The following is a 25660-nucleotide window of genomic DNA, read 5'->3' on the forward strand; positions in this document are numbered from 1 at the left end:
GAAAGTTCCTTGAGAACCAATGAACAGTGACCGTGTCGTGACTGCGTTGGACCCTCGCTGGCGAGGGTCCGACAAGCCTTAGTGAGCTACCACACTCCATGCAAATATATTTCATCTCAGCAAATCATGTCCATCACGGAGGCTTCCTGAGAGCATTGTTCTGCGAGACACACTTCACTCTTGGTTCTCTGCAGCCTGTTCTTCTCTATGCGAACCAGAGGGATCTCTTTAAAATGTAAACCATATCCTGTTGGATCTGTGCTTGCTTCAAACTCTGTAAGGGATTTCCTGGGCAACTCCTAACTGCATCTCCCTCCACTTCCTTGCTTGTTTGTGGGCTCTCTTCCATCAGATGCAGCCAGACTGCCTGCCCGTGACCTTGTGGCAGTGACCTTGTGCAGCAAGAACCTGAGGAGCTCACCTGTAACCAGTAGGTGTTGGTTGGATCAGTAGTTCCCGGCCACCACTGCTGTAGAGTTTGTGCAGAGAGGCCAAACCTCAGATCCAGGGGTTTTCACAGGTGCTGGAGGCAGTACTGAATTTGTCAAGAGGGCTCTTGATATGCAGAGGTGCTGGGTGAACAAGTCCCTTCCCAATGCACGCATGCGGTACTACTTTCCACTGCACCTGTAAAGACCAGTCACCTGGTGGGGCAGGCATTTGGTGTAGCCACTAAGGCACTCACATCTCATATCAGCTTACCCGAGTTCGGTTCCCAGCTCTGGATCCTGACTCCCAAGTTCCTGGTCATGCAGATCCTGGGAGGTAATGGGTGGTTGCTCAAATAATGGGGTTTGAGGAGGCCAGTGTCCAATATGGGACCTGGTTTGAGTCCTGGCTGCGCCACGTCCTCTCCATCTCCATGCTAATATGCCTTGTAAAGCAGCAGAAGATGGCTCATGGTCGTGGGTCCCTGCCACCTACGTGGAAGAACTGCCTGGGTAGAATTCCAGGCTCCTGGCTTCATCCTGGCCCAACTCTAGCCATTATGGCCATTTGGGAAGTGAATCAGTGGATGAAAGATCTTTCTGTCTCTCCTCTGTCTATAAATCTGCCTTTCAAATAAGTTTAAAAATATTAAAACAAAAAAAAAATACTAGAACAAAATAATTGGGTTCTTACCACCCATGTGGGAGACCTGCATTGAGTTTCCAGCTCCTGGCTTTCGCCCCATGGCCATTGCAGGCATTTAGAGAATTAAGCAGCCAATGGGAGCTCTAGCTCTCTGCCTCTCAATATTTTAAAGAGAACTAGTCACCTGCGAAGTAACTTAGGATTGAGGCTCCCAAAGAAAGTGACTTCATAAACCAAGAATGTCTCAGACTTACGTTTCTAGACATGGGAATTAGTTTAAGGATAAGGTGAGCATGTTCTCTTGGGAAAGGCTGGAGAGAGATTGTGGGTGTCAAGAAGCCCAATGTGAATGCGGCCACCTCTGTGGTGGCCTGGTGGGCCTGGTGTCCTCATTCCCTCCTTTGGGCTCGCACTGTGCTCCTCAAGAGACCGTGTTCTTTTTTTTCTTTTTTTTTTTTTTAAGATTTTATTTATTTATTTGAGAGGTAGAGTTACAGACAGTGAGAGGGAGAGACAGAGAAAGGTCTCCTTTCTGTTGGTTCACTCCCCAAATGGCCGCGATGGCTGGAGCTGCGCCTATCTGAAGCCAGGAGCCTCCTCCAGGTCTCCCACACGAGTGCAGGGGCCCAAACACTTGGGCCATCCTGTACTGCTTTCCCAGGCCATGGCAGAGCCGGACTGGAAGAGGAGCAGCAGGGACTAAAACCCGGCGCCCACCCGGGATGCTGGTGCCACAGGCGGAGAATAAACCTACCGCGCCATGGCCGGCCCTCGTGTTCTGTCTTAATTACTTGCTACGCTCAAGGCAAAGACACTTTTAGTAAATATTTGCTGAGTGAATGAGCCAAATGGGCCTTTGCCTGTGCCAAACAGATAAAATCCCCAGAGAATACCAACTATCAATTTTGAAGACATAACCAACAAGCATCCATTCATTCAACAAACATTTGTCAAGTACCTATTTTTGTCTCCGACACTAAGGATACAAGGATGAGTAAGCCATGGTTCCTGGCCTCTGGGGCTTTCCAACCTCTGTTGGTTGGCTTACACTGTGAGAGACGGATTCAGGGAAAACTTGAAGGAGTTCCCATGTTAAGAGGTGGGGGAGGTCAGGAGTCTTCCCAGGGGTGCTGTGGTTGCTCTGCATCATGGAAGAGAGAGGGGAGGTGATTTGGTGACAGAAAGGGCTCCTGGCCCCAGACACCAGGGGATCTGCTCACTTGGAGACCGTACATGGGAGAGAGATAGTCATAGAATGGCATGGTGGGGGCTGGCGCCATGGCTCACTTGGTTAATCCTCTGCCTGCAGCACCGGCATCCCATGTGGGCGCCAGGTTCTAGTCCCGGCTGCTCCTCTTCCAATCCAGCTCGCTGCTGTGGCCCGGGAGGGCAGTGGAGGATGGCCCAAGTGCTTGGGCCCCTGCACCGCGTGGGAGACCAGGAAGAAATGCCTGGCTCCTGGCTTCAGATCAGTGTAGCTCTAGCTGTGGCGGCCATTTGGGGAGTGAACCAGTGGAAGGAAGACCTGTCTGTCTGTCTGTCTCTCTCTCTCTCTCTCTAACTCTGTCAAATAAAAATTTAAAAAAAAAAAGAAGAAGAAGAAGAATGGCATGGGGAACACCCAGGGGAGGAGCCAGGAATAGCCACTGTGGATCCTGGGAGCTCTGTGCACTGTGCTGAGGCTGCAGAACCACCAACAGTGGTGAGTTTTGAAAGAATTAACCCTGGTTGCTCTGTCAAGGGTGGCTTGGATAAGGGCAATAAAAGAGCAGAGGTATACAGAAAATAGAGTCTGGGGGTGCAGAGACATGTGGGTTCCAGAGGTCTCAGATCAGTGGACAATGTGGATGGTGCGTGAGAATTGTGCCTGGCTTCTGGCTTGGACCCTGCTATGGTTTAGATATGGTTTTTATCTCCCAAGGGTTCATGTGTTGGAAAGTTGTTCCACCACCTCTCCTCCTCCTCCTCTCCTTCCTCCTCCCTTCTTTCCCCCTCCTCTCTCCTCTCTCCCTCTTCTATTTACTTACTTATTTATTTATTTGAAAGGTAGAGTTACAGAGAGACAGAGACAGAGATATCTTCCATCTGCTGGTTCATTCCCCAAATGGCTACAGAGGCCAGCGCTGGTCCAGGCCAGAGCCAGAAGCTTCATCCAGGTCTCCCACATAGGTGCAGGGGCCCAAGTGCTGCTACTTTTCCAGGTGCATTAGCAGGGAGATGGATAAGAAGTAGTCCAGCTGGGACTTGAACCGGAGCCTGTATGGGGAGCCTATGGTGCAGGCGGTGGCACATCCTGCTACGCCATGATCCTGATCCAAACCCCTCTTCTTTACGCCTTGCCCAGTGTCAGGCATTTTGCCATACAACAGAAAATAGGTGAACACCGGCCATTGAGGTGCCCGGTGGGCTTGTCTGACAAGCAGCAACCTTGCAGAGTGAGTGCAGCTTTGGGCAAGTTGAGTTTCTAGGGCTTCCATAACAAATTACTCCAAACTGAGTGGCTGAAAACAGCAGAAGTTTATCCCCACAGTCCCGGAGATGAGAAGACCAAGGCGAAGGTGCCAGCCAGGCCACATTTCCTCCCGGGGCTCTGCCTTCTTTTGACCTCCATTGGCCTAGGGTTTTCCTTGGCTCACAGAGGCCACTTCCTGACCCCCATGTCCCGTGGCTTCTTCCTGTTGTCCCTGTCTCACTCTGGGTGTGTGTTACAAGAATGCTTTCTGGTATCGTTTGAACATGACTGGACTCCTGAACTCATGTAGGACATGAAACCTCAGGGTGATGGGTTGGTGGTGCTGGGCAGGTGGAGACTTGATCCATTTATTGTGTTCAAATGGTGGGTGTACTAGGGAGAACTTAGGTTACTGGACATGTGCCCCAGTGGGTAGTTCTTACAAGAGGATTGGTTGTGGAAGCCCCAGTCAGGCACACCTTTCTCTCTGCTGCCCGGCTCACCATGTGACCCTTCCTGTACATATGAGCTCTGCCATAGCCTTCCTCCAGCCTCCCCAGACAGCTGACCCCATGGGGCCCACTTGATCTTGGACTCCAAACCTCCAAAATCATGAACCAAAATAAACCTCTGTCCATCAAAACTGGCCTGTGTTAGATATTCAGATACAGTAATGAAAAGCTGACTAATATACTTGTTTATTGGATTTAGGGCTTACTCATGATCTAGAATAATCTCCTGAGATCCTTACCTTAGTGACATCTGTGAAGACCCTTTATCCAAGTAAGGTCACATTCACAGGCTCTGGGTGTTAGGCCGTGGGCCTCTTCTACCCCACTGCCGGTACGTTTAGGGTCTCCAGGTAGCGATTCTGGTGGCCAGTTGCTGTGCGTAGCTGGGCCTGGGGGAGGCTGAGCCTGGGAGCTGTTTGGAGATGGTCAGTCTGGGAGGAGGGGGAGGAGCCTGGATATTAAAGGTGTCAGAGGAAGTGGAGCCTTGGAGATTCTGGTTATGAGGATGTTGGGGTAGGCGGGCTCCAGGATGAGACAGCAAATGATGATACACAGATGCTTTTCAGGTGTGGACAGCAGAGAGGCTGCTGGCTTTAGCAAGGGAAGGGCTCTGGGGAGTGGGAAACGGGGAACCAAGGTCTAAGGAGGGTATGGGAAGTGAGGCTGAGCTGAGAGAAGTGTATGTGGGAGCTCTTTGTGAAGCCAGGAGCCCAGAACTCAATCCGGGTCTCCCAGGTAGGTGGCAGGGACTCAAGTCCTTGAACCATCTCCTGTTGCCTACCAGGGTACACAGTAGCAGCAAGTTGGAACTGGGAGTCAAGGTGGGACTCAAAGCCCAGTTAATCAAAGAAGGGATGTGTATCCCAAGTGGTCTTCTTACCACAACAAATGCCTGTCCCTGTTTTCTGTTGTTTAGTTTACTGGGAGAGACTCAGCTGTAATATGTCCGTAAATAACCATGGAGGACAGATGTCCAAGCTGTGTACAGGGCACTTCAACAGGCCCTTGGAAAATGGAATTATAAGCTCATTTTGGTGCAAAATAATTTTGAAATCCATGCACACGATGGGTCTTCAAAAAGCTTATGTAAAAATGCATATTGTAGAAAAAAATTGTACAAGGATTTGATCATTTTTTTTCCATACCAAAATAAACCTATTCTTTAATTCCATTTTTCCATGACCTTGGTGAGATGCCCTTCTGTGTTGGCAAGGGGAAAAGGCAAGTGACAGAGCAGAACTGACAAAACACTGCCATTGTGTTTGGGACACACACACCCCTATAGAAAACCACTGGAAAGATACATAAAGCATTGTTGGGAGGTGTTGGCTCTGAGGTCAGCCGCTGATGCTTAGGGTTAGAACGGAGACGGGAACTTAGCTTTCAATTTATATCCTGTTTGACTGTTGGATATGTTTCCCCCTCCATGAGCATCTTTAAATTCTTGAGTTATTTTTTTAAAAACACTGATGGGAAACAGCTATTAGGTTAACGGGGAAAAGTTATGTTCTAGAAGTAAAAGGCGGCTGTGGAGAGAGGAGCTTAGTGAGGGCTGCCTTGACCATGGGCAGAGAGTTGGGAGGCCGTGTCAGGCCAGGAGGGGCGGGCCCTCAATAGCAGGGTAAGGGATGGAAGGGCCAAACAACAACTACACAGAGGCAGGGCTGTGGGCAGCATGAGCACCCCGTGGGCGTTGTGGCTTGTTCACTGGTCTCTGCCATCCTACGCTATGACTGATAGTGCCTGTGTTAGTCCTTTCAGGCGGCTACAACAAAATACTACAGAGGGGTAGCTTATAAACCACAGGAATCTATTCCTCCTAAGCTGGAAAGTCCCAAGTTCAAGGTGCCAGTAGATTGGGAGTCTGGTGAAGTGCCTGTTTCCTGGTCCACAGATGTGCAAGGGCAAGCAGGCTCTTCCAGGTTTCTCTTACCAGGGTTGGGGTCATTCTGGAGGGGCGCCATTGCACTGGGGGTGGGGGGTGGGGATTTTAACATTCAGCCCGTCACCGTGCCCCACCACGTTCTGTGTGCCAAGCCTTCAATGGGCACAGCACAGGCTTATGGGAAGTGCCTGTGTAGGATGTGACATAAGTGTAGGTTAGACTCTCTTTAACATTTAAAAAAAAAAAAAAAGAATTTTATTTGAAGGGCGGAGTTACAGAGAGACATATTCCATCCACTGGTTCACTCCCCAAGCAGCTGCAATGGCCAGGGCTGAGCCACGCCAAAGCCAGGAGCTTCTTCCAGGTCTCCCACGTCGGGGACAGGAGCTCAAGTGCTTTGGCCATCTCCCACTGCTTTTCTCAGGCCACTAGCAGGGAGCTGGATCAGAAGTGGTGCAGCCAGGATACAAACCGGTGTCCATATAGGATGCTGGTATCACAGGTGGTGGCTTTATCTGCTGTGCCACAGCACTGGCCCTTGGGTTCTTTTTATTAAAAAAAAAAAAAAGATTTGAAAAGTAGAATGATGAAGATATTGGGGGGGTGGGGGGAGTGCGGAATGAATCTTCCTTCTGTTGATTCACTCCCAGATGGCTAACAGCCAGGCTGGCCAGAGTGAAGCAAGAGCTACGAACTCTGTCTGGAGTCTCCCACATAGGGTGCAGGGCCCAAGCACTAGGGCCATCTTCTTCCGCTTTCCCAGGCACATAAGCAGGGAGCTAGGTTGGAAGTGGAGCAGCCAGGACTCGAACCAGCACTCTGAAACGGGATGCCAGTGTCACAGGTGGTGGGTTAACCTGTTGCGCCATGATGCCGGCCCCAGGTTGGGTTCTGTTAGAGATGGCAGGGCGGGACATGGTAAGTGACCATCTTAGATGACAGAGCAGAGAGACCGCAGAGTCGGTAACCAGATGGCATATGGGGCTACTCAGAGAGGTAGAGCCCCAGAGGCTGGGTTTTGGAGGGTGGAACAGCGTGGCCCGGAGTCCCAGCCAACGAGAGTCTGCAGAAAACTGGGAGGTGAGGTGAGGGGATAGGCAGCCCCAGGGCTGGCAGAGGTGGAGACAGAACTCAGAGTAGACAGAAGGTGGGGAAGTAGGGAAATCGTGCATTGTGGGATAACTGGCTGATCACAGAGAGAGGGGACAGCTGCGTGATGGTCACAGCCAGGTGTGTACACCTGAGACCAGACCTGATCCACCTAACATTTCTGGGATGCACGCGCAGGCTGAGGCCACGGCCCCGCCAGAACCCTCCGAAAGGGTAGGCCAGCTCCCAAGTCCATGGGCCCCTTTTGCTCTCTGGGTCTGCTGGTGCATCGGCAGGTTGCCGCTCCTGGAAAGCCTTGTGTCCGTGACCGCGTTCGCCGAGGACGACTTTGTCTTGAGGCCGTGGCCTGTGAAAGGGGCCCCTCTGCCTGAAGGTGGGAAGGCTTCTGCAGCAGTCACATGGAGGGGAGGCGCGGTGTGGGCACTGCTGCTATTTCTAACCCAGAGGGAAGGGAACCTTGACTGCTTGAAAAGCAGGCTGATTGTCAGGGGCGGAACCGAACTCGGAGCTGTCAGGGCCGTCACAAGGAAAACGCCTGGCAGGGGGCGGCGACAGGGGGCTTGGGCTGACAGGCCTGTGATTTTTGAAAGAAACATCTTTAAGAAAGTGACTTAAAGTAGGAGAGAAATATTATTATTAGATAATGGCTGTCAGGTTATTTTTTGATGTGTTCTCTGGGTCTGTCGTAATCATCTCGTCTTCAGATGGTAAGCCCTTCCCCCGGCCACGAGCAGCCAGGGGACATGTCCTGTGCCCCTGTGGCTTTCACCCTGGTGCCAGGCACACAGCGGGCATAGAAGACATTTGCTGGGTGGCCAGTGGTCACTTCAGCGGGAGGTTTTATAAATAATCCTCCAGGCTTCGTTAATGAACCACAAACTCAGATGAGCCTTGGACCTTTGCTCTGAACACCTGTGCCTGGCCTAGCCCATCGGCACCAGGCAGGAAACTGGTCCCGCAGGGGAGCAGCAGTAGGATGGGGCTGTGAGAATCACCCTCCCTGTGCAGCCCCACCTGAGTCGCCTCCTCCCTAGCCTCTCTCCCCCATCACACTCCAGCCGCATTCCTGAGGCTGGCCGCGGGTTCCCCTGCAAAATTGCTTTTGCGGCCTCTCGGAGACGTCAATCCCTGCCCCAATTTTACGTCACTCTGGAACGCAAGCGTCTCTGCCAGTCGCCCTGATGCTCGCACTTGCTGGGGCCAGCCCTGCCATGCCTCCCACTGAGGCTTTCCCACTGCCTCTCAGGTGAAGTCCATCCAGCACGGGACACCCTGTCGGGACACCTGCCAGCCCTCCTCCACCTGATGAGCGACCACGGGGTGCAGGAGGGGGATTTCACACACGGCGACCTCATCAACGTTGTTTCCTCCCTGTTCAGGAAGCTGGATCTGCCCGGCAGCGCTTTGGAAGCTGCCTCCAGAGGAGACTTTGAGCTGCGGGGCTACGGCTTCGAGGCGGCCGCGGAGCAGCTGAGAAGACCCCGCCTCGTGCGCGTGGGGCTGGTTCAGAACAGAACGCCCCTCCCGGCGGATGCCCCTGTGCTGGAGCAGGTGCAGCCCCTTTTGATCATATAAACGTGAGACCGCCCCTTGTCTCAGACACATCCTCAGTCCCCAGGTCAGGGGCCTGCTGCCCTTGCCTCCCTCTCCCCCCTCACTGTCCTCAACACCTTCCCTTCCACTCCTGCTCCCGCTGTTTATCCAAGCATCCACTCCCCCTGACCGGGGGAGGTGTCCTTTGTACCAGCAGGTACACTGGTCACCTGCCAGCACTTGCTAGTCAGGACTCTCCCTCTCTCTTCCCCTCCCTCCCTCCCTCCCTCCCTGTGTTCCTCCACCTGAATCCTAAGCATGGGACTCAGAGGACCCAGAACGTGCCAGCTGATGGTGACCTAGGCTCAGAGAATGCAATAGGGATTCGCTCATGCCTTGCAGTTAGGATACAAGTGTGACAGTGTCTCCATTTCCCTAAACAAAGTTGTTGTCACCGACACAGGAGGTTTGGCTGGTTTGCAGAGTTCTCTCCAGCTGCTTAGGCTTCCTGGCTTCCTAGGCAGAGGTTGCCAGGGGATACAGGGGGCCTGAGCCTCCTGGGGGTTGCTGGAGAAGCCCCAGGCACCTGACTCCAGGTCGGGCTCTGCATCCTGCTTCATGTGGGTCCTCTGTTAGCTCCTGTCGGATTCCGAGCTGTCTGGTTCTCGGTTGCCTTTTGGTCTCTGGGTTCATTGTCGGGCCAGGGATGTGGTTCTCGCCCCGCTCCGCCCCTCGCCAACGCCCAGCAAATAAGTGTGTTCATGTGCTTTGCTGTCCACACATCTCCAGAGGAAGGCACAGCCTCTGCAGGGGGAGAGGTTAGGAGCTCTGGGAAGAGTTTGTGTTCTCTGGATCTTCTGCCTGGTTCCTTTGAGCACACACAGCTGGGCGCCTCCCGAGAGCTGGGTGCCCTGCTGAAGACACACAGACGATGAGCATGTTTGTGCTTTCTTCCTGGGCCCAAGGAGCCCCAGGGGGTCCTGGGAGTGACAGAAGAACAGCGGGAACAGCGCTGCTGTAAGGGTGCTGCCCGAAGATTCAGGGGCACCCGCTCGGCCCCCAGTCTGCAGAGGATTCTCAGAGGGGTGATGGGTGACACCTCCAGGAAGACCGGGTTGGGGCAGGGGCATCCCTGGCCAAGGGCGCGCCCCAAAGCGTGAAGATTGAAACAAGCCAGAAAGGTGAGTTGCGTGCTAAGAGCCACACAGGAAAGTAAGAATGACAGGAGTGAATGCAGGCAGTGGCCACCGGGCCGTGTCCCAAGCTATGGAAGGCCATGCCATCTAAAATAAGTGGCCCCTTCCTCACTCACCCCTCAGCAACACCAGGGGACAGGTGCCAGTCTGTCCTACCAGGTGAGGGAGTTGGGGCAGTGGCACCGTGTCCCTGGGAGCCTAGCGTTACTGCACCACTACCTTTTCCTGATGAGAACTAAACGTTAGAACCTCCCCACCTGGCTCCTGCCACCACCACCCCCCCAGCCCCGCCCTGGCACCTGGCTGGGTTCTGAGACGTCGTCTCCGTGATAGAACTGAACAGGGCTAACTCTGCTTCTTCAACCATCAGGTCTCTGCCCTCCACAAGCGCATCGAGGCCATCGTGGAGGTGGCTGCCATGTGCGGCGTCAACATCATCTGCTTCCAGGAAGCATGGAGTAAGTCTCTCTCCTGGGGCCTTATCTCCCTGCTGCTAAGAGGCCTGCTACCTGAACTTTATTTACTCTTAATTTGTATTTATTTGAGAGTCAGAGAGAGGGAGGGAGAGAGGGATGGATAGATGGATGGTGAGAGAGAGAGAGGCTCCTATACTGGTTCACTTCTCAAAAGCCTACAACGGGTCAGTGCTGTGGCGCAGCTGGTTAATGCCCTGGCCTTGAAGCGCCAACATCCCATATGGACACCGGTTCAAGACCCAGCTGCTGCTCTTTTGATCCAGCTCTCTGCTGTGGCCTGGGAAAGCAGTGGAAGATGGTCCAAGTGCTTGGGCCCTGCACCTGCATGGGAGACCTGGAAAAAGCTCCTGGCTCCTGGCTTTGGATCGGCACAGCTCCGGCCATTGTGGCCAATTGGGGAGTGAACCATTGGATGGGAGACTCTCTGCCTCTCCTCTCTCTGTGTAACTCTTTCAAATAAATAAATAAATCTTAAAAAAAAAAAAAGAAAGAAAGAAAAGAAAAGCCTGCAACAGCCAGTGCTGGACAAAGCCAAAGCTGGAAGCTGGGAACTCAATCCAGATCTCACACATGGATGGCAGGGACCCAAGTACTTAAGCCATCACACTTCCTCCCAAGCATCTGTGGTTTTTTTTTTTTTTTTAAAGATTTATTTATTTTTCATTTGAAAGGCAGAGTTAGAGAGAGACAGGCTTTCCATCTACTGATTCATTCCCCAAATGGCCGCAACAGCCAGAGCTGATCCGAAACCAGGAGCCAGGAGCTTCTTCTGGGTCTCCCATGTGGGTGCAGGGGCCCAAACACTCGGGCCATCTTCTGCTGCTTTCCCAGGCCATAGCAGAGAGCTGGATCACAAGTGGAGCACCCGGGACTTGAACTGGCCCCTGTATGGGATGCCGGCACTGCAGGCCAGGGCTTTAACCCCCTAAGCCACAGCACCAGCCCCCCAACATCTACATTAGCAGGAAGCTGAAATTAGGAACCAGATCAGGGATCAGACCCAAGTACTCCAATACAGGCAGGCATCCTAACCAGTGTTTTAACTGCCGGGGCTGCTCCTTGATTTTTTTAGAGTCTCCTTTCTTAGGACAAGCATTTGGCCTAGGGGTTAAGATACAAGTTAGAATACCTATATCCCACATCAGAGAACCTGGATTCAATACCTGGCTGCAGCTCCTGCTTCCAACTTTCTGCTAATTTGGACACTGGGGAGCATCAGGTGCCGGCTCAAGTAATCGGGCCCTTACCACTCACATGGGAAACACCTGGATTGAGTTCTTGGCTCCCAACTATAGCCTGGCCCAGTCCTGGCTGTTGCAGGCATTTGGGGGAGTGAACTAGTGGATGGAACTCTTTCTGTCTGTCTCCTTCTTAAATTTAAAAAAATAAGTCAGTCTCCTATTTTGCTTATTCATACAAAGATTTTTGTCAACCACACCAGAATCTTAAGAGCCCTGGCCTTTGGCCTCCTCTCGTGCCTCAGTCCGTCATTTGATGCTGTCGGTTCCATCCCACACCTTCCCACCTCTGTACCACTGCTCTGTTCCAAGCTGCCAGCACTCTCTCCTTAGGCAGAGTTACAGACAGAGGTCTTCCATCCACTGGTGAATCCGAAGCCAAGAGCAAAGAGCTTCTTCCAGGTCTCCCACATGGGTGCAAGGGCCCAAGGACTTGGGCCATCTTCTGCTTTCCCAGGCCATAGTAGAGAGCTGGCTCAGAAGTGGAGCAGCTGGGACTCGAACTGGTACCCACGTGGGATGCTGGCACCACAGCACCAGCCCCTCTCCTTGGCCTTTGTAATTACCCCCAGCTGCTCTTGTGCCCTCCGCCCTGCCCCCTCCCACTCCCATCATCTCCAGCTCTGAGCTCAGAGCTGGCCTCCTACAATTAAATTCGAGTCCCCTGTGTGTACAGGGGGCTTTCCAAAAGTTAATGGCGAATGCATGTTAGGAGACAACTGTGGATAAGATAGATTCACCTTTCAATCCAGTTCTCCACAAACTCTGTAATGTACCCTCACGCAGTTCTGGTACTCTATACCTTCTCTTTATGTTGCTTTGAGCTTTGTCAAGGCCGTCCATGTACAGTTAAATGGGCCCACAGGGTCTGATACAAAAACGGAAAGCCTGTCTTGGGCTTCCCCAGAGGCAGCTTCTGCTCACGCTTACCTGGTTCCTTGGGAATTCACCTTTGTTTCTGTTTCTCCTTCCTGGTCTTTCAGGTTTGTGTTGTCTGTTGACTTCCCGCCATGGGAGAAGTTGCCTCCCGCTGCGCCCTTCCGAATCCGTCCCCTATCCCGTCTGTGCCAAGCCATTTTATCAGCTCTGATTTCTTTCCTGTGTAACACTCTGTGTTCCGTGGAGTTTGCTTTGTTTTATTATTTATTTATTTTTGACAGCCAGAATGGATAGTGAGAGAGAGAGATAGAAAGGTCTTTCTTTTTTCCGTTGGTTCACCCTCCAATGGCTGCTGCGGCCGGCGCATCTCACTAATCCGAAGCCAGGAGCCAGGTGCTTCTCCTGGTCTCCCATGCAGGTGCAGGGCCCAAGGACTTGGGCCATCCTCCACTGCCTTCCCGGGCCATAGCAGAGAGCTGGCCTGGAAGAGGGGCAACCGGGACAGAATCCGGCGCCCCGACCGGGACTAGAACCCGGTGTGCCGCCACCGCAAGGCGGAGGATTAGCCTGTTATTGCTTTGTTTTAGACCTACCACACGTTCAATCTCCTTCTCCCTCCTGCCCCTCCCTCTCCCTCTCCCTCCCTTCCTCTCCCCCTCCCTCTCTCTCTGTTTCTCTCTCTCTCTTTCCTAAACCCTCTTACCCTGTTCAGACACATGAAGCAGTCTGTCAACTCCATCTCCTTGGAGGAATCGGCCCCAGAACCTTCTGCCTGCTCTGGTCTGATCTTGGGGGCCCCCTCTGCTGGCCACAGGCTGCCACCCTGGAATCTCCCTGCAGCACCACCCCGGAGAGCCCCTGCCCCGGCTGCTGTGTTTCTTGGATTCCACAGCTTCCTCTTTCTCGACCGAGTCCCCCGTCTTGCTGGAGCGTTTCCCTGAGGTAGAACGTTTTTGAGACTTTGCACACCTGCACGTGTGTCTCTTCCACAGCTCACTTGACAACTGGGTTGGGTGCTGAGTTCTGGGTTGGAAATACTCTACTTCTGGAGTCGGAACACATTGCTCCAGCGTCTTCCACCTTGGAGTGCTGAGGTGCCCTAAGCCATTCCAATTTGTGACCCGTGGTCTGTGACTCGCTCATCTCTGGAAGTTTGCAGAGTCTTCCCTTTTTGCTAATTCCATGCAGTTTCATGGTGATGTCTCGGGGTGTGTGTATCCCTTTCAGTCCCTTTTTCTAGGCAGCCCCTGGGTTCCTCCAATCTAGAAACTCGGGTCTTGCACAACTAGGAAGTTTTCTCGTACTGTTTCATCAGTCATTTTTTTTTCCTCATCCAAAGACAAACGGCAAATTTTAGTTTGAAGATCTGATTTGGTTTTGTTTGTGATTCTAAAGTCGGAGGACAGGACACTGAATTCCATAACATAGAGTAAGCATTTCAGTGAACCAAACATAGGGTGTGGCTTTCTAGACAGAGGAAGGTAGAGGAAAGCGGAAACGGAACTAAGAGAAGGTCGTTGGTTTCAGGGTTACTTTCCCTGTAATGTGGGGACAGGGAGATAGAACAATAAAAAAAAATAACTGGGTATCAGGTTACTGTCTCTGAAAGGATTACAGCAGAGGGCCCATCGTGAGCCTGCTGATTGAGACAGGGCACTGGGAGACTGGTAGCTGTCTCTCCTGATTTCTCAAAAGGTCACCTAAGAATTTAGTTTCAGTTTGGTGACATTGGGTTTTAGCATAAACAGCTCCATTTCTTCTGTAAAAAAATTTATATCTATTTGAAAAGCAGAGTGAGCAAGACAGAGAGCTTCTATCCACTGGTTCACTCCCCAAATGCCTACAATAGCCAAGGCTAGAGGCAGGCTGAAGCCAGGAGTTAGGAACTCCATCCTGGTCTCCCACGTGGGTAGCAAGGGCCCAGGTACTTGGGCCATCATCCTCTGCCTCCCAGGGTGTATTAGCAAGGAGCTGAATTGGAAGTAAAGTAGATGATACACAAACTGGCACTCCGATATGGGGTGGACATCCCTAGTAGCAGCTTAACCTACGAGGCTGCACCGCCTGCCCCAAATAACTCTGTCTTGAGTTCTAGTCTGGTCTGCTGAGGCTAGTGAGTGAGCCCAGTCCAAATCTATGGCCTTATATAATTTTTATTTAATACTTTTCTTTTTTCCTAGTCCTCTCTTCCTGATATTCCTGCTGTTTGGATATTGGAACCCTGAATCATTCCCTAATTTTCCTAGGTATTTCCTCTTATTTTTTGTTTCTTTGTCATTTTTGCTCAACTTCCATTAAATTCCATCTAACTTGTCACTCAGCCCTTCTATCCAATCCTTCTTTTCTGCTGTCATATTTGAATTTATAAGCATCCTTTTGGTTTGAAAGTCCCTGATTGATACATCTTGGGTTTTTTTTTGTTGTTGTTTGTTTTGTTTGGACAGGCAGAGTTAGACAGTGAGAGAGAGACAGAGACAGGGAGAAAGGTCTTCCTTTTTCTGTTGGTTCACCCCCCACACACACAAGTGGCCGCCACGGCCAGCACGTTGCGGCCAGCGCACTACGCCAATCCGAAGCCAGGAGCCAGGCGCTTCTCCTGTCTCCCTTGTGGGTGCAGGGCCCAATGACTTGGGCCATCCTCCACTGCACCCCCCGGGCCACAGCAGAGAGCTGGACTGGAAGAGGAGCAACTGGGACTAGAACCTGGAGTGCCGGCGCCGCAGTCAGAGGATTAGCCTAGTGAGCTGCAGCGCCGGCCCACATCTTGTTCTTACGTCGTGGTCGCCATGTTTTTTTCTTATCTCTAAGGATATTAATGGGAAATTTTTTTTTAAAATCTTTTGTTTGCCTTACTTCAGTTTTTAAAATCTCTCTAGATTTTTTTTTTTTGAAGGATGTCTTTTTTTTATTTATTTATTTTTTTGAAAGAGTTACAGAGAGAAAGGTAGAGACAGATCTTGCTTGTTCACTCCCCAAATGGCCACAATGGTCAGGCTAAAGCCAAGAGTTTTTTATGAGTTCCCCATGTTGGTGACAGGGGCCCAAGGACTTGGCCCATCTTCTGCTGTTTTCCTAGGCACATTAGTAGGCAGCTGGAATGGAAGCAGAGCAGCCTGGACTTGAACTGGTGCCCACGTGGGATGCCGGTGCCGCAGGCCACAGCTTAACCCGCAATGCCACGCCAGCCCCTTTAATCTGCTTACATTTTAAGAACAGAGGATTAAAAAGCTCATGCTGAGCCCTGAGTTTGTGGGAGGGGCTCATCCACTGAGCCCCATTATAGGATGGTCTGGTTGAGCGGTAATCCCCATAACTCCCGGCGGGAATGGCTCTGAGTCATTCTTTTCAGGCTGCTCGCATTCCCCAGAGAAGATTCTTTGTTCTTCTGCCAGTCAGAGGAAGAGTTCGAAGTCATTCACTCGATTCCTGTGTCTTGACTCTGCCTGCCCAGGCCTCCCCAGACCCAGAGACCCTCGTTGACCTGGCTTTGGAGAGCAGCCCCTGTCCTCCCCCAGCTCAGAGTGGCAGGTGCCAGGTTCCTGGAGTGGAGGAGAGACCCAGGCACCTACCTGCTGCCTAGGCAGGCTTTTACCCCGTCCATCATCACTCTGTCTCCCCATCTTCTTGATGGTGGCCTGTGGTCATGGAGCTTTTGGGGAGCCATGGTGGAGAGTGGGGTTCCCCTTAGCCTCCTTGACTGCTGGCAGGACTTGGTTTCCTCTGGTCTGAGACTGTCACACACATTCCTCTGCCTGCCAGCTGCTTATGCTTTGGTGCGCTCTCCTCCGAAGACCCTGTCTTTGTGGGTTTACCCCTTTGCATAAAAGTCTCCTTCCTGTTATGTTGGTGGGGCTTCAGGAAAGACCGCGTGTGATCTGTGTCTGCACCCAGACGTTCTGCTATGTTTCCTATTACTGCATTTATACTTTCATCCGTGGTTATATGATATTCTCTTTTTTTAAAAAAAATTACTGTTTGAGAGACTGAGAGAGGAAGTGAAAGATCTCCCATCTACTGGTTCATTCCCATAATGCTGCAACAGCCAGGGCTGGGCCAGGCCAAAACCAGGAGCTGAGAACTCCACCTGGGTCTTCCACATGGGCGGCAAGGACCCAAACACTTGAGCCATCACCTGCTGCCTCCCAGGGTGTGCATTAGCAGTATGCTGATATCATTATGTTCTTAGAATGTTATCTACAAACCATATTGAATCTGTTTAAGTAAGATTTTCAAAAAAGTAAGCTGGAGCCAAGGGCCAGAGCTGGGACTCGAACCCAGACACTCTGATAGAGGATGCAGATGTCCAGCTACTAGACCAAATGCCCACCCCATATGCCTCTTAATTTGCCTGCTACTTCCATTAGATCATAAGCTCCCTGAGGCTAGTACTTCTACTTATGTTTGTCTTTTCCCATCCCTGCTCCTACTCATTTGTTAAAAGATTTATTTATTCATTCATTTGAAAAGCAGGTTGACAGGGAGAAAGAGAGATCTTCCATCATCTCCTGGTTCACTCCCCAAATGGCCACACAGCCAAGTTTGGGCTAGGCTGAAGCCAGGAGCCAGGAACTCCATCCTGGTCTCCCACTTGAGTAGCAGAGGCCCAAGTACTTGGGTCATTTCCCACTGCCTTCCCAGGCACGTTAGCAGGATGCTGGATCAGAAGTGGAGCAGCCAGGGCTCAAACCCTGCAGCAATCCAATAGGATGCTTGCAAGCAGTGGCTTAACCCACTGCATCACAGTGACAGTGCCCCCTTCATAGCCCCCTTTCCTATTTTAAGCGTAGTGGCCAGAACAGTCCCTGGTACATGATGACAAGTACTAAAAATACATATGGTTTTCCAACTTCATCTCTTCATTGAATCTGGAACTGCCTGTCATCCATCAGGGCCTTTGTGGGGCCCTGGGGATTCCACCATGCAGAGCAGAGGCCATGTGGCCACCCCACATTGTAATTCACCGCTTCCCTGTGGACTGGCAGTTTCAGGGGGCACGGTCCTTTCCAGGTCAGGAGCCTGGGTCGGCAGGTGTGGGAACCCCTTCCCCTCCAGAAACTGAAGTTGGGACTTTGCTACCAGCCTCGCCCAACCTCCCCTGCACATCCTTCTTCTGGAAGTTTGTTTACATTAGAGTGATCGCGTAAACAGGAAAAGAAGCCATTAAAGGGAAGTGAAGGGATCTGGAGCCCTTCAGAATGGGCGGCTGTATTCTCTCGGGGCCCTTGAGTCACTCCTAATGCTCTAAAGGCTGAGAATTAATGGTCATTAAGGAGCATTTTTGTTATCAACAGCTTTTTTTTTTCTTTTTTGTTGGTTTCCTTAAAATAGTTCATCCCCCTTCACTGAAGGGAGCCTGGGGGGCCTTGAGCTCGGCACCAAGACCCCTGGGGCAGGGCTAGCAATGGTGGCTGTGATGGTGGCGAGGCCGTAGATGGTGGCACAGTCACTGGGACTGGAACAGGAGACTGAGACGTGGAGGGTCACACCTGTTGCCCGTTAGGTTCAGCTCGTGTCTGGCATTTAGGAAATGCTGACTCCAGTTGTCACTCCCAAGTAGACCATGCAACCCTTGCCAAGGCCAATTAAATGCTTCCCGGACACATCACGTGGTTTTCTGTAAACCCTCCTCAAAAGGTAGTCAGTAGGGCCAGCATTGTGGCTCAGCAGGTTCAGTTGCTGCCTGCAATGCCAGCATCCCATATGGACACCAGTTCAAATCCTGGCTGTTCTACTTCCAACCCAGCTCCCTGCTAATGGGCCTGGGAATGCAGCAGCAGATGGATCAGGTGTTTGGGCCCCTGCACCCACATGAGAGACCCAGCAGAAGCTCCTGGCTTCAGCTTGGCCCAGCTCCACCCATTGTGGCCATTTGAGGAGTGAACCAATGGATTGAAGATTCTTTGTCTCTCTCTCTTTGAAATAAATTAATCAATCTTAAAAAAAATAGTAGTCAGTGCAGAACTAGAACAATAACAGACATCTAGAAACTTCTGTTCAGCAAATCTCACTTAAGAAATTCATGTGGGTTCTTGTGAAGAGAGAGCTCCCAAGAGTATACTTGATAGAGGGGAACTGGCCAGGGAGTTAGGTGGCAATAAATAAAGCTGGAAATACTTTTTTCATAATTTCCATGTAACGATGCATTGTAATGCCTGCTTTCCCATAATGCACCTGTGTCTCATCCAGGACCAGGAAGGAGGAGATACCATGATGGCCACATGGAAATTAAGCTCTATATGGAAGCCCAGTGAAACTCCCAGAAAGTGTGTGCATGCATACACACACACTAAACTGTACCCCATTTGCATCATCCCTTATCCTTGAGAGACTGATAACACGGAGCAGCTGTTCTTTTGCTCTTGGCTTCTGAACTATTATGGGTCCTTCTCTGGCCACCTCTCTCTCTCTCTCTCTTTCTAGGTAGGTCTCTGACCCACTCACAATGGGTATCTCTCCATGTGGGGTTACCCACACTCATGTGTGAATGTGTATGTTCACTCTGACTCTCTTTTAAATACATCCTGCTCTCACTGTATTTATGCCTCTGTTTTGAGTTCTTATGTCTGTGGGGGAATAAAAATTGAAATCCTGGAACAACCCAGGGGGGAACAGGGGAGAGAGGAGCAAAAATGTAGAAGATGAACCCAGAATGGCCCCTGAAGTGTAGCCAGGTGATGGGAGACACACGTTTCATGGCAGTGAGATACAAGTTCACTCTATAATAATAGGTAGAATTAAAAAGGAGAGAATGATCCAACATGGGAAGCAAGCCACACAGCAGACTCACAGAATGACAAACGCCCTAAACAGCACTCTGGCCCCAGAATCAGCCCTTAAGGCATTTGGATCTGGCTAAAAAGCCCAGGAGAGCATTTCAGGCATAGAAAGCCAAGACTCTGTGACAAAAAAAAATGGTCTACATGAAAAATCTCTGTGACTGAGATCCCAGTGGAAAGAAGGGACCATCAAAGAAGGAGGTACCTTTCTCTGAAGGGAGGAGAGAACTTCCACTTTGCTTATGGCCCAGTCTAAATAATGATGGAGTTTGTGGAACTCAAAAGGCTTCCATAGCCTTGGCAGCTCATGACAAAAGCCTCAGGTGATCACTGACGTCATAAATAAGAGTATCAATTATTCAATCAACAGCAGGAGTCACTGTGCACTTGTTTCCCATGTAGGACCTCTGTCCTTAATGAGTTGTACTATGAGAATTAATGATAAAACTAATCTTCAAACAGTACTTTATATTTTGTGTGTGTGTGTGTAGGTGCAAACTGTTGAAATCTTCACTTAGTATAGAGTTGGTCTTCTGAATATAAAGATAATTGAAAATGAATCTTAATGAAGAATGGGATGGGAGTCGGGGTGGGAGGGTGGGTATGGGGGGAAAAACTGCTATATTCCAAAAATTGTACTTATGAAATTTATATTTATTAAACAAAAGCTTTCCAAAAACAATTTTAAAAAGTTTCACCCCAGCAGACTGGCGGACACCAAAGATAACTTCAAGGGCAAGCACTAGGCACAGCAGTTGAGACTCCACTTCCAAGGCCCACGTCCCATATCGGCAAGTCCCAGCTGATGTAGCTGATGTAGCTTCCTGTTAATGTACGCTCTGGAAGGCAGCAGTGGTAGCTCAAGTATTAGGGTTCTTTCCACCCTCATGAGAGACCAAGACTGAGTTCCAGGCCCCTAGCATTGGCCTGGCATAGCCCTGGCTAAGGCAGGCATTTGGGGGAGTGAACAGTTGGTGAAACAGCGCTCTCGCTCTCACTCTCTCCCTTTCAGATATATTAAAATTAAAGGAACTCCATTTGTTGCAGACCCTCCAAGTGTGGCTGGGGCTGCAGCAATATGACACATGCAGCCAATGAGCTCATGCCTACCCCAGCCCCTTCCCCTCTATCCCCAACACAGGAAACTGCCATTGTGAACCTGGTTTGCATGGGGGGTGACAGACACCTTAGGCTTGTTATTGTGTGTGTGTGCCCATTGCTTGAAAACCAAGCAAGCAGAGACAGGTGGGTTTGATGAAATTTCCTACTGAATAAGGCTCCTGGTGGGGTCTAGCTAGAAATCATGGGAATAAGGCATTAATCCTTTGAGATATTCATCCTGTCCAGTGGTCCCCAAATTTTTTGTGAGGTTATTAAGTGACTGCATCATTAAAACTTTATTATTTGAAAGGCAGAGTGAGAGACAGAAAGATCCTCCAGCCACTGGTTCATTCCTCAAATGGCTACAACAGCCAGGGCTGGGCCAGGCTGAAGCCAAGAGTTTAGAACTCCATCCAGGTCTCCCATGTGGATGGCAGGGGCTCTACTTGGGCCATCATCGGCTGCTTTTCCAGGCATATTAGCAAGGGGCTGGATTGGAAGCAGAGCTGCTAGGACTTGGACCAGGAGTCCCAAATGGGATGCTGGCATCCCAAATAATTTTTTTCTCTGGAAACATTTTATTTAAGGACTACAATTTCATACATTTTATAATTACAGCTTTAGGAATCTTGTGATTCTTCCCACTGTACCCACCCTCCCACCCCAAATATTTTGAATCCACAGTGGAATCCAAGGATGCAGAATGGGATGTGAAGAGCTGACTGTGTTTGTCCTTATATGTCTCTCTGCTTTGGCTTCGCATGCCGTTGCAGCATGTGTCAGAAATCCTTTTTTTTTTTTTTTTTTGGCATTTATTTACTTGAAAGGCAGAGTTACAGAGAGGCAAAGGCAGAGAGAGAGAGGTCTTCCATCTGCTGGTTCACTCCCCAGATGATCACAATGGCCGGAGCTGGGACCTTCTGAATCCAGGAGCCAGGAGCCTCCTCCACATCCTCCTTACGAGTGCAGGGGCCCAAGGCCTTGGGCCACCTTCCACTGCTTTCCCAGGCCATAGCAGCCGGATTGGAAGAGGAGCAGCCGGGACACGCACCAGCGCCCATATGGGATGCTGGCACTGCAGGCAGCGGCCTTACGTACTACCCCACAGCGCCGGCTCCCAGAAATCCCTTTTAAAAGGCAGAGTAATATTCCATCGTATGGATAGACCACATGATGTTTATTCATTTGTTAATGAACATCTGGACTCAGAAGCTAGGCCTTGGACCTCTATTCCGTTGTGACTTCCTGCTGCTGGACTAAGGAGCCCTGGACCCCGAGAGGTCATGCACATTGGATTGATCCTGACCTCTCTCTTCCCAACAGCCATGCCCTTTGCCTTCTGTACCAGAGAGAAGCTTCCTTGGACGGAATTTGCCGAGTCAGCCGAGGATGGGCCCACCACCAGATTCTGCCAGAAGGTATGACACGCAAACTGTGCCCATGGCACAGCCACCAAACGTGTGCAAGTCACAGATCCCGGCCACAGCTGTAGTCCTTCCCCATGGAAAACACACCTGTTTGGTGCTTGTTTTACTCGATGAGATTAGATAAGACTATTTGCTGCCTTTTTTTTTTTTTTTTTTTTTTTTTTTTTTTTTTGAGTGTACGTCCACTTAAAATCAGCCTTGGTGGCTTTTTCAGTTGAGGGAACCACGAGGCACAGAGGCCTGAGGGGCATGCGACTCCCGTAGTAAGAGCTGCAGCCAGCCCCTGGGGCCCGGGGGTGTTGATTCCTCCTCCAGAGCTCTGCCTCCCGCACTTGCTGCTCACAGAAACCACACCAGCTTCCCCGCATGGCCTGTCTCATCAGTGTAGAAATTGGTTTTGATTTTTCCTGATTAAAACCTCGTAATGGATGTTGTTTGGTCCCATTTATATGAGCTGTCCGGAATGGCAGGTCTGGAGAGAGAGAGAGGAAACACATTAGCGGTTGCCACAGGCAAAGGGGGAGGGGAGAAGGGGAGCGACTACGAATTTGTACAGGGTTTCCCTTTGGGGTGACGAAAATGTCCTAAACTTAGGTTGTGGCGACAGTTGCACAACTCTGTGAATAAACTAAAAAACCCACTGAATTGCACGCTTGAAAAGGGTGAGATTTCTGCTACACGAATTATATCTTAATAAAGCTGTTATTTTAAAAAATGACAAAGAGATGGCATGTGGTAACTGACCCTCGTTTCCACCTCTAACAGAAGAGCCCTTCCGTGGCTCCTTGTTCTCTTTCAGGCGTCATAGGGGTTTCTTGGGGCCGAGCTGTAGCCTGGTGATTTTCTATTCAGTACTCGGTTGTGATTTCAAACATCAGTGTTCTCTGGCTACAAGTGGTGGGGGGAGGAGGCCTTCTTCAATCTCTAGGTTGTCTGTTCCTTGAGAACTGGCAAGGGGGCGCTTGATGATAAGCCTGGGCCAGGACTGAAGACGGGCAGGAGTGGGTGCTGGTACAAGGGGGCAGTGCACAGGAAGGGTGCTGGCTCCGAGACTGCCCTCATTACAGCCCCTGACGTTGCTCCATAGCATGCCTCTTCCCCTCTCCCGGCGTCACGGCCAGGGGTGATGCCGGACAAATTAGAACTGAGGACAGATGACCATCGGGGATGCTTCCAGGCATTGTCACTTGAGCCATCAACCGCTGCCTCCCCGGATGCGCAGTAACAGGAAACTGGAGTCAGGAGCTGGTGCCTGCCCTGGTTTGACCGTGTCCCTCAAGTTCAGGTATCAGAGACTTCTTCCTCAGTGCCACGGCTCGGGGAGGTGCGGCCTCTAACAGGCGATTCGGTCATGAAGACTGCGCCCGCGGGTAGGCTCACATTGTCATCGTGAGTCTGGGCTCGTCGGGCAGATGAGCTCCATCCCCTTTTGCTGTCTCCCCTTTGCTCTTCCCATCTTGGGGTGATGCTGCACGATGACCTCCGTCAGACATGGACCTCAATCTTGGACTCCAGCCTGAAGGGAAGAAATATGAATTACCCATTCTGGAATGTTCTGTTCCAGCTGCACGGAACAGACTAGGACAGTGCCAGAGAGCCTTTGTGGTTCTCTTGGTGTACGTGAGATGTGTGTTTGTGTGTATTTTGGTTTTTTTGTATATGTGAAAAACAATTATATATAATGATATATCTACATATAATGTTATATATATTATAAATATATATACAATTTATCAGTGGAATGAGTGTTGGCTTAGCAGTTAAGATGCCTGCTTGACACACCTGCACCCCACATCAGAGCACGCAGGTTTGGGTCCTGGCCCTGGCCTCTGACTCCAGTTTCCTGCTAATATGCATCCTGGGAGGTGGCGATTGCCTTGGATGGCCACGTGGATGACCCAGCTGCTTGGACGGCTCAAGTAGTTCGTCCCCTGATGCTGACCTGGATTGAGCCCCTGGCTCGCAGCTTCAGCCTGGCCCAGCCCTGGGACTGTCACAGGCATTTGAGGAGTGAACCGGAGGATGCAAAAAATTTTTTCCCTTTTCTTCTGCCTCTCAAAATAATTGTTTTTAAAAAATTACCATATTCACCATTTTCAGTGTATAGTTCAGTAGTGTAGTGTGCATTCACATTGGCACGCATCAGCTCTCCAAATGTTTTGCATCTTGCAAACCTGAGACTCTGTACCCATTAAACAATAGCTCCCTGTTCCTCCCTGCCATTAGCTCCTAGCAACCACCATCGTGCTTTCTGTTTCTGTGCATTTGATTGTTTTAGGTACCTTAAATAAGTGGAATTGTACAGTATGTGTCTTTTTTGGACTGTCTAACTTAACCTAGCACATCACACCTTTTTTAAGATTTATTTTTTAATGATACATTTCTTTTTTAAAAGATTTATTTATTTATTTGAAAGAGTTACCCAGAGAGGCAGAGGCAGAGAGAGAGGTGTCTTCCATCTGCTGGTTCACTCCCCAGTTGGCCACAACAGCTGGAGGCTGTGCCGATCCGAAGTCAGGAACTTATTTGTTCATTTGAAAGTCAATGTTAGAGAGAGGAGGAGACAGTGAGAGATCTTCCATCTGCTGGTTCACTCGCCTGAGCTGGCCACAACTGCCAGGGCTGGGCCAGGCCGAAACCAAGAGCCAGGAACTCCATCCAGGTCTCCCGGGTGAGTGGCAGGGGCCCAAACACTCAGGCCATCTTAGGTGGCTCCTCCCAGGCCATTAGTGCAGGGAGCTGGATCAGAAGTGGAGCAGCCAGGGCACAGACTGGCTTCACCTGCTATACCTTGACACCATGCCCAATGTCCTTCCTCTTTAATGCTGATTCCATTCTGTTGTAGGATTATGCCACGTTTGGTTCCTGCATCCATCTGTTGGACACTTGGACTGCCTTCTCCTCTTGGCTGTTGCAGTCGATGTACTGTGACTATGAACATGGGTGTCCTCATATCTCTTTGAGACTTTGCTTTTGCTTCTTTGAACCCTATACCCAGGAGTGGGATTGCTGGGTCGGATCCTGTGATAACTTTATTTCCAGGCTTCTTGACAGCCCCCCGTCTGGTTTTCCGTGGTGGCTGCACCGTTGTGCTGTTCCCAGCAGCAGTGCCCAAGGGCAGAGAGTACTCTCTTTTGGCTGAGTGTGAGCACCAGCACGATGCCGACATTTAGTGTTCCAGACAACAAACGCTGCATGTGACAGCTCTGAACCAAGCCTGTTTAGCAGGATCATTGAATGCCTCCCCAGTTAACAACAACAACAACAGCCCTGCAACGATGGATTTGAAATCAGGACTCTGCTTTTGTCTGCATTTTTTTTTCCCAGCTGGCCAAGAAGCACGAGATGGTGGTGGTGTCCCCCATCCTGGAGCGAGACAGAAACCACGGGGACGTCTTGTGGAACACAGCTGTGGTGATCTCGAGTTCTGGAACCGTCCTGGGGAAGACGAGGAAAAACCACATCCCCAGAGTGGGCGATTTCAACGAGGTGAGCCGCCTGTGGCCGCCCGTGTGTGTGTGTGTGTGTGCGTGTGTTGGGAGGTGGAGGGAGGTCTGTGCGAGGCCACACTCCACATCTCACGATGTCACAGCATAGTATGATTCCTCGCATCACCTTTCATCCCCCTGATGGACAGAACCCTCCAGTGAGTCCCAGAACAGCTTTTAGCACAGCGCCTATTTGTGCGTCTTTCAATATAACTTTGATTTGACTTCCTGAAATTCTTCTTTTCAAAAACTGTACATGTGTTAATCGATGGAAAATGTGCCTGTGTAGGGAGTGACATTTCAGTACAAGGGCACTTCAGAAAGTTGGTGGCAAATGGAATAGAACGATTACTTTGGTGCCATAATCTTTTGAGTCCACATTTATGAGCATCTTCTAAAAGCTGGGCTCCAGCATTGTGGCGTAGCAGCTAAAGCCACTGCCTGTGTTGCCAGCATCCCATAAGGGCGGCGGTTCCCACCCCGGCTGCTCCACTTCTGATCCAGCTCCCGGCT

At 50.6% G+C, this 25660-nt stretch overlaps 1 protein-coding gene across 1 annotated transcript in view; it reads left to right on the forward strand.

The window, feature by feature from the left end:
• Positions 1-25660, forward strand: part of UPB1 (beta-ureidopropionase 1) — a 38192-nt gene that overhangs the window by 1209 nt on the left and 11323 nt on the right. The window contains exons 2-5 of the mRNA XM_062182179.1: positions 8413-8584; positions 10133-10220; positions 21556-21650; positions 24987-25148. Of these exons, the coding sequence (XP_062038163.1) occupies positions 8413-8584; positions 10133-10220; positions 21556-21650; positions 24987-25148 (517 nt within the window). The remainder of the gene's footprint in view (positions 1-8412; positions 8585-10132; positions 10221-21555; positions 21651-24986; positions 25149-25660) is intronic.

The sequence above is a fragment of the Lepus europaeus genome, chromosome 23, assembly GCF_033115175.1.
Source record: "Lepus europaeus isolate LE1 chromosome 23, mLepTim1.pri, whole genome shotgun sequence".
NCBI lineage: Eukaryota > Metazoa > Chordata > Mammalia > Lagomorpha > Leporidae > Lepus > Lepus europaeus.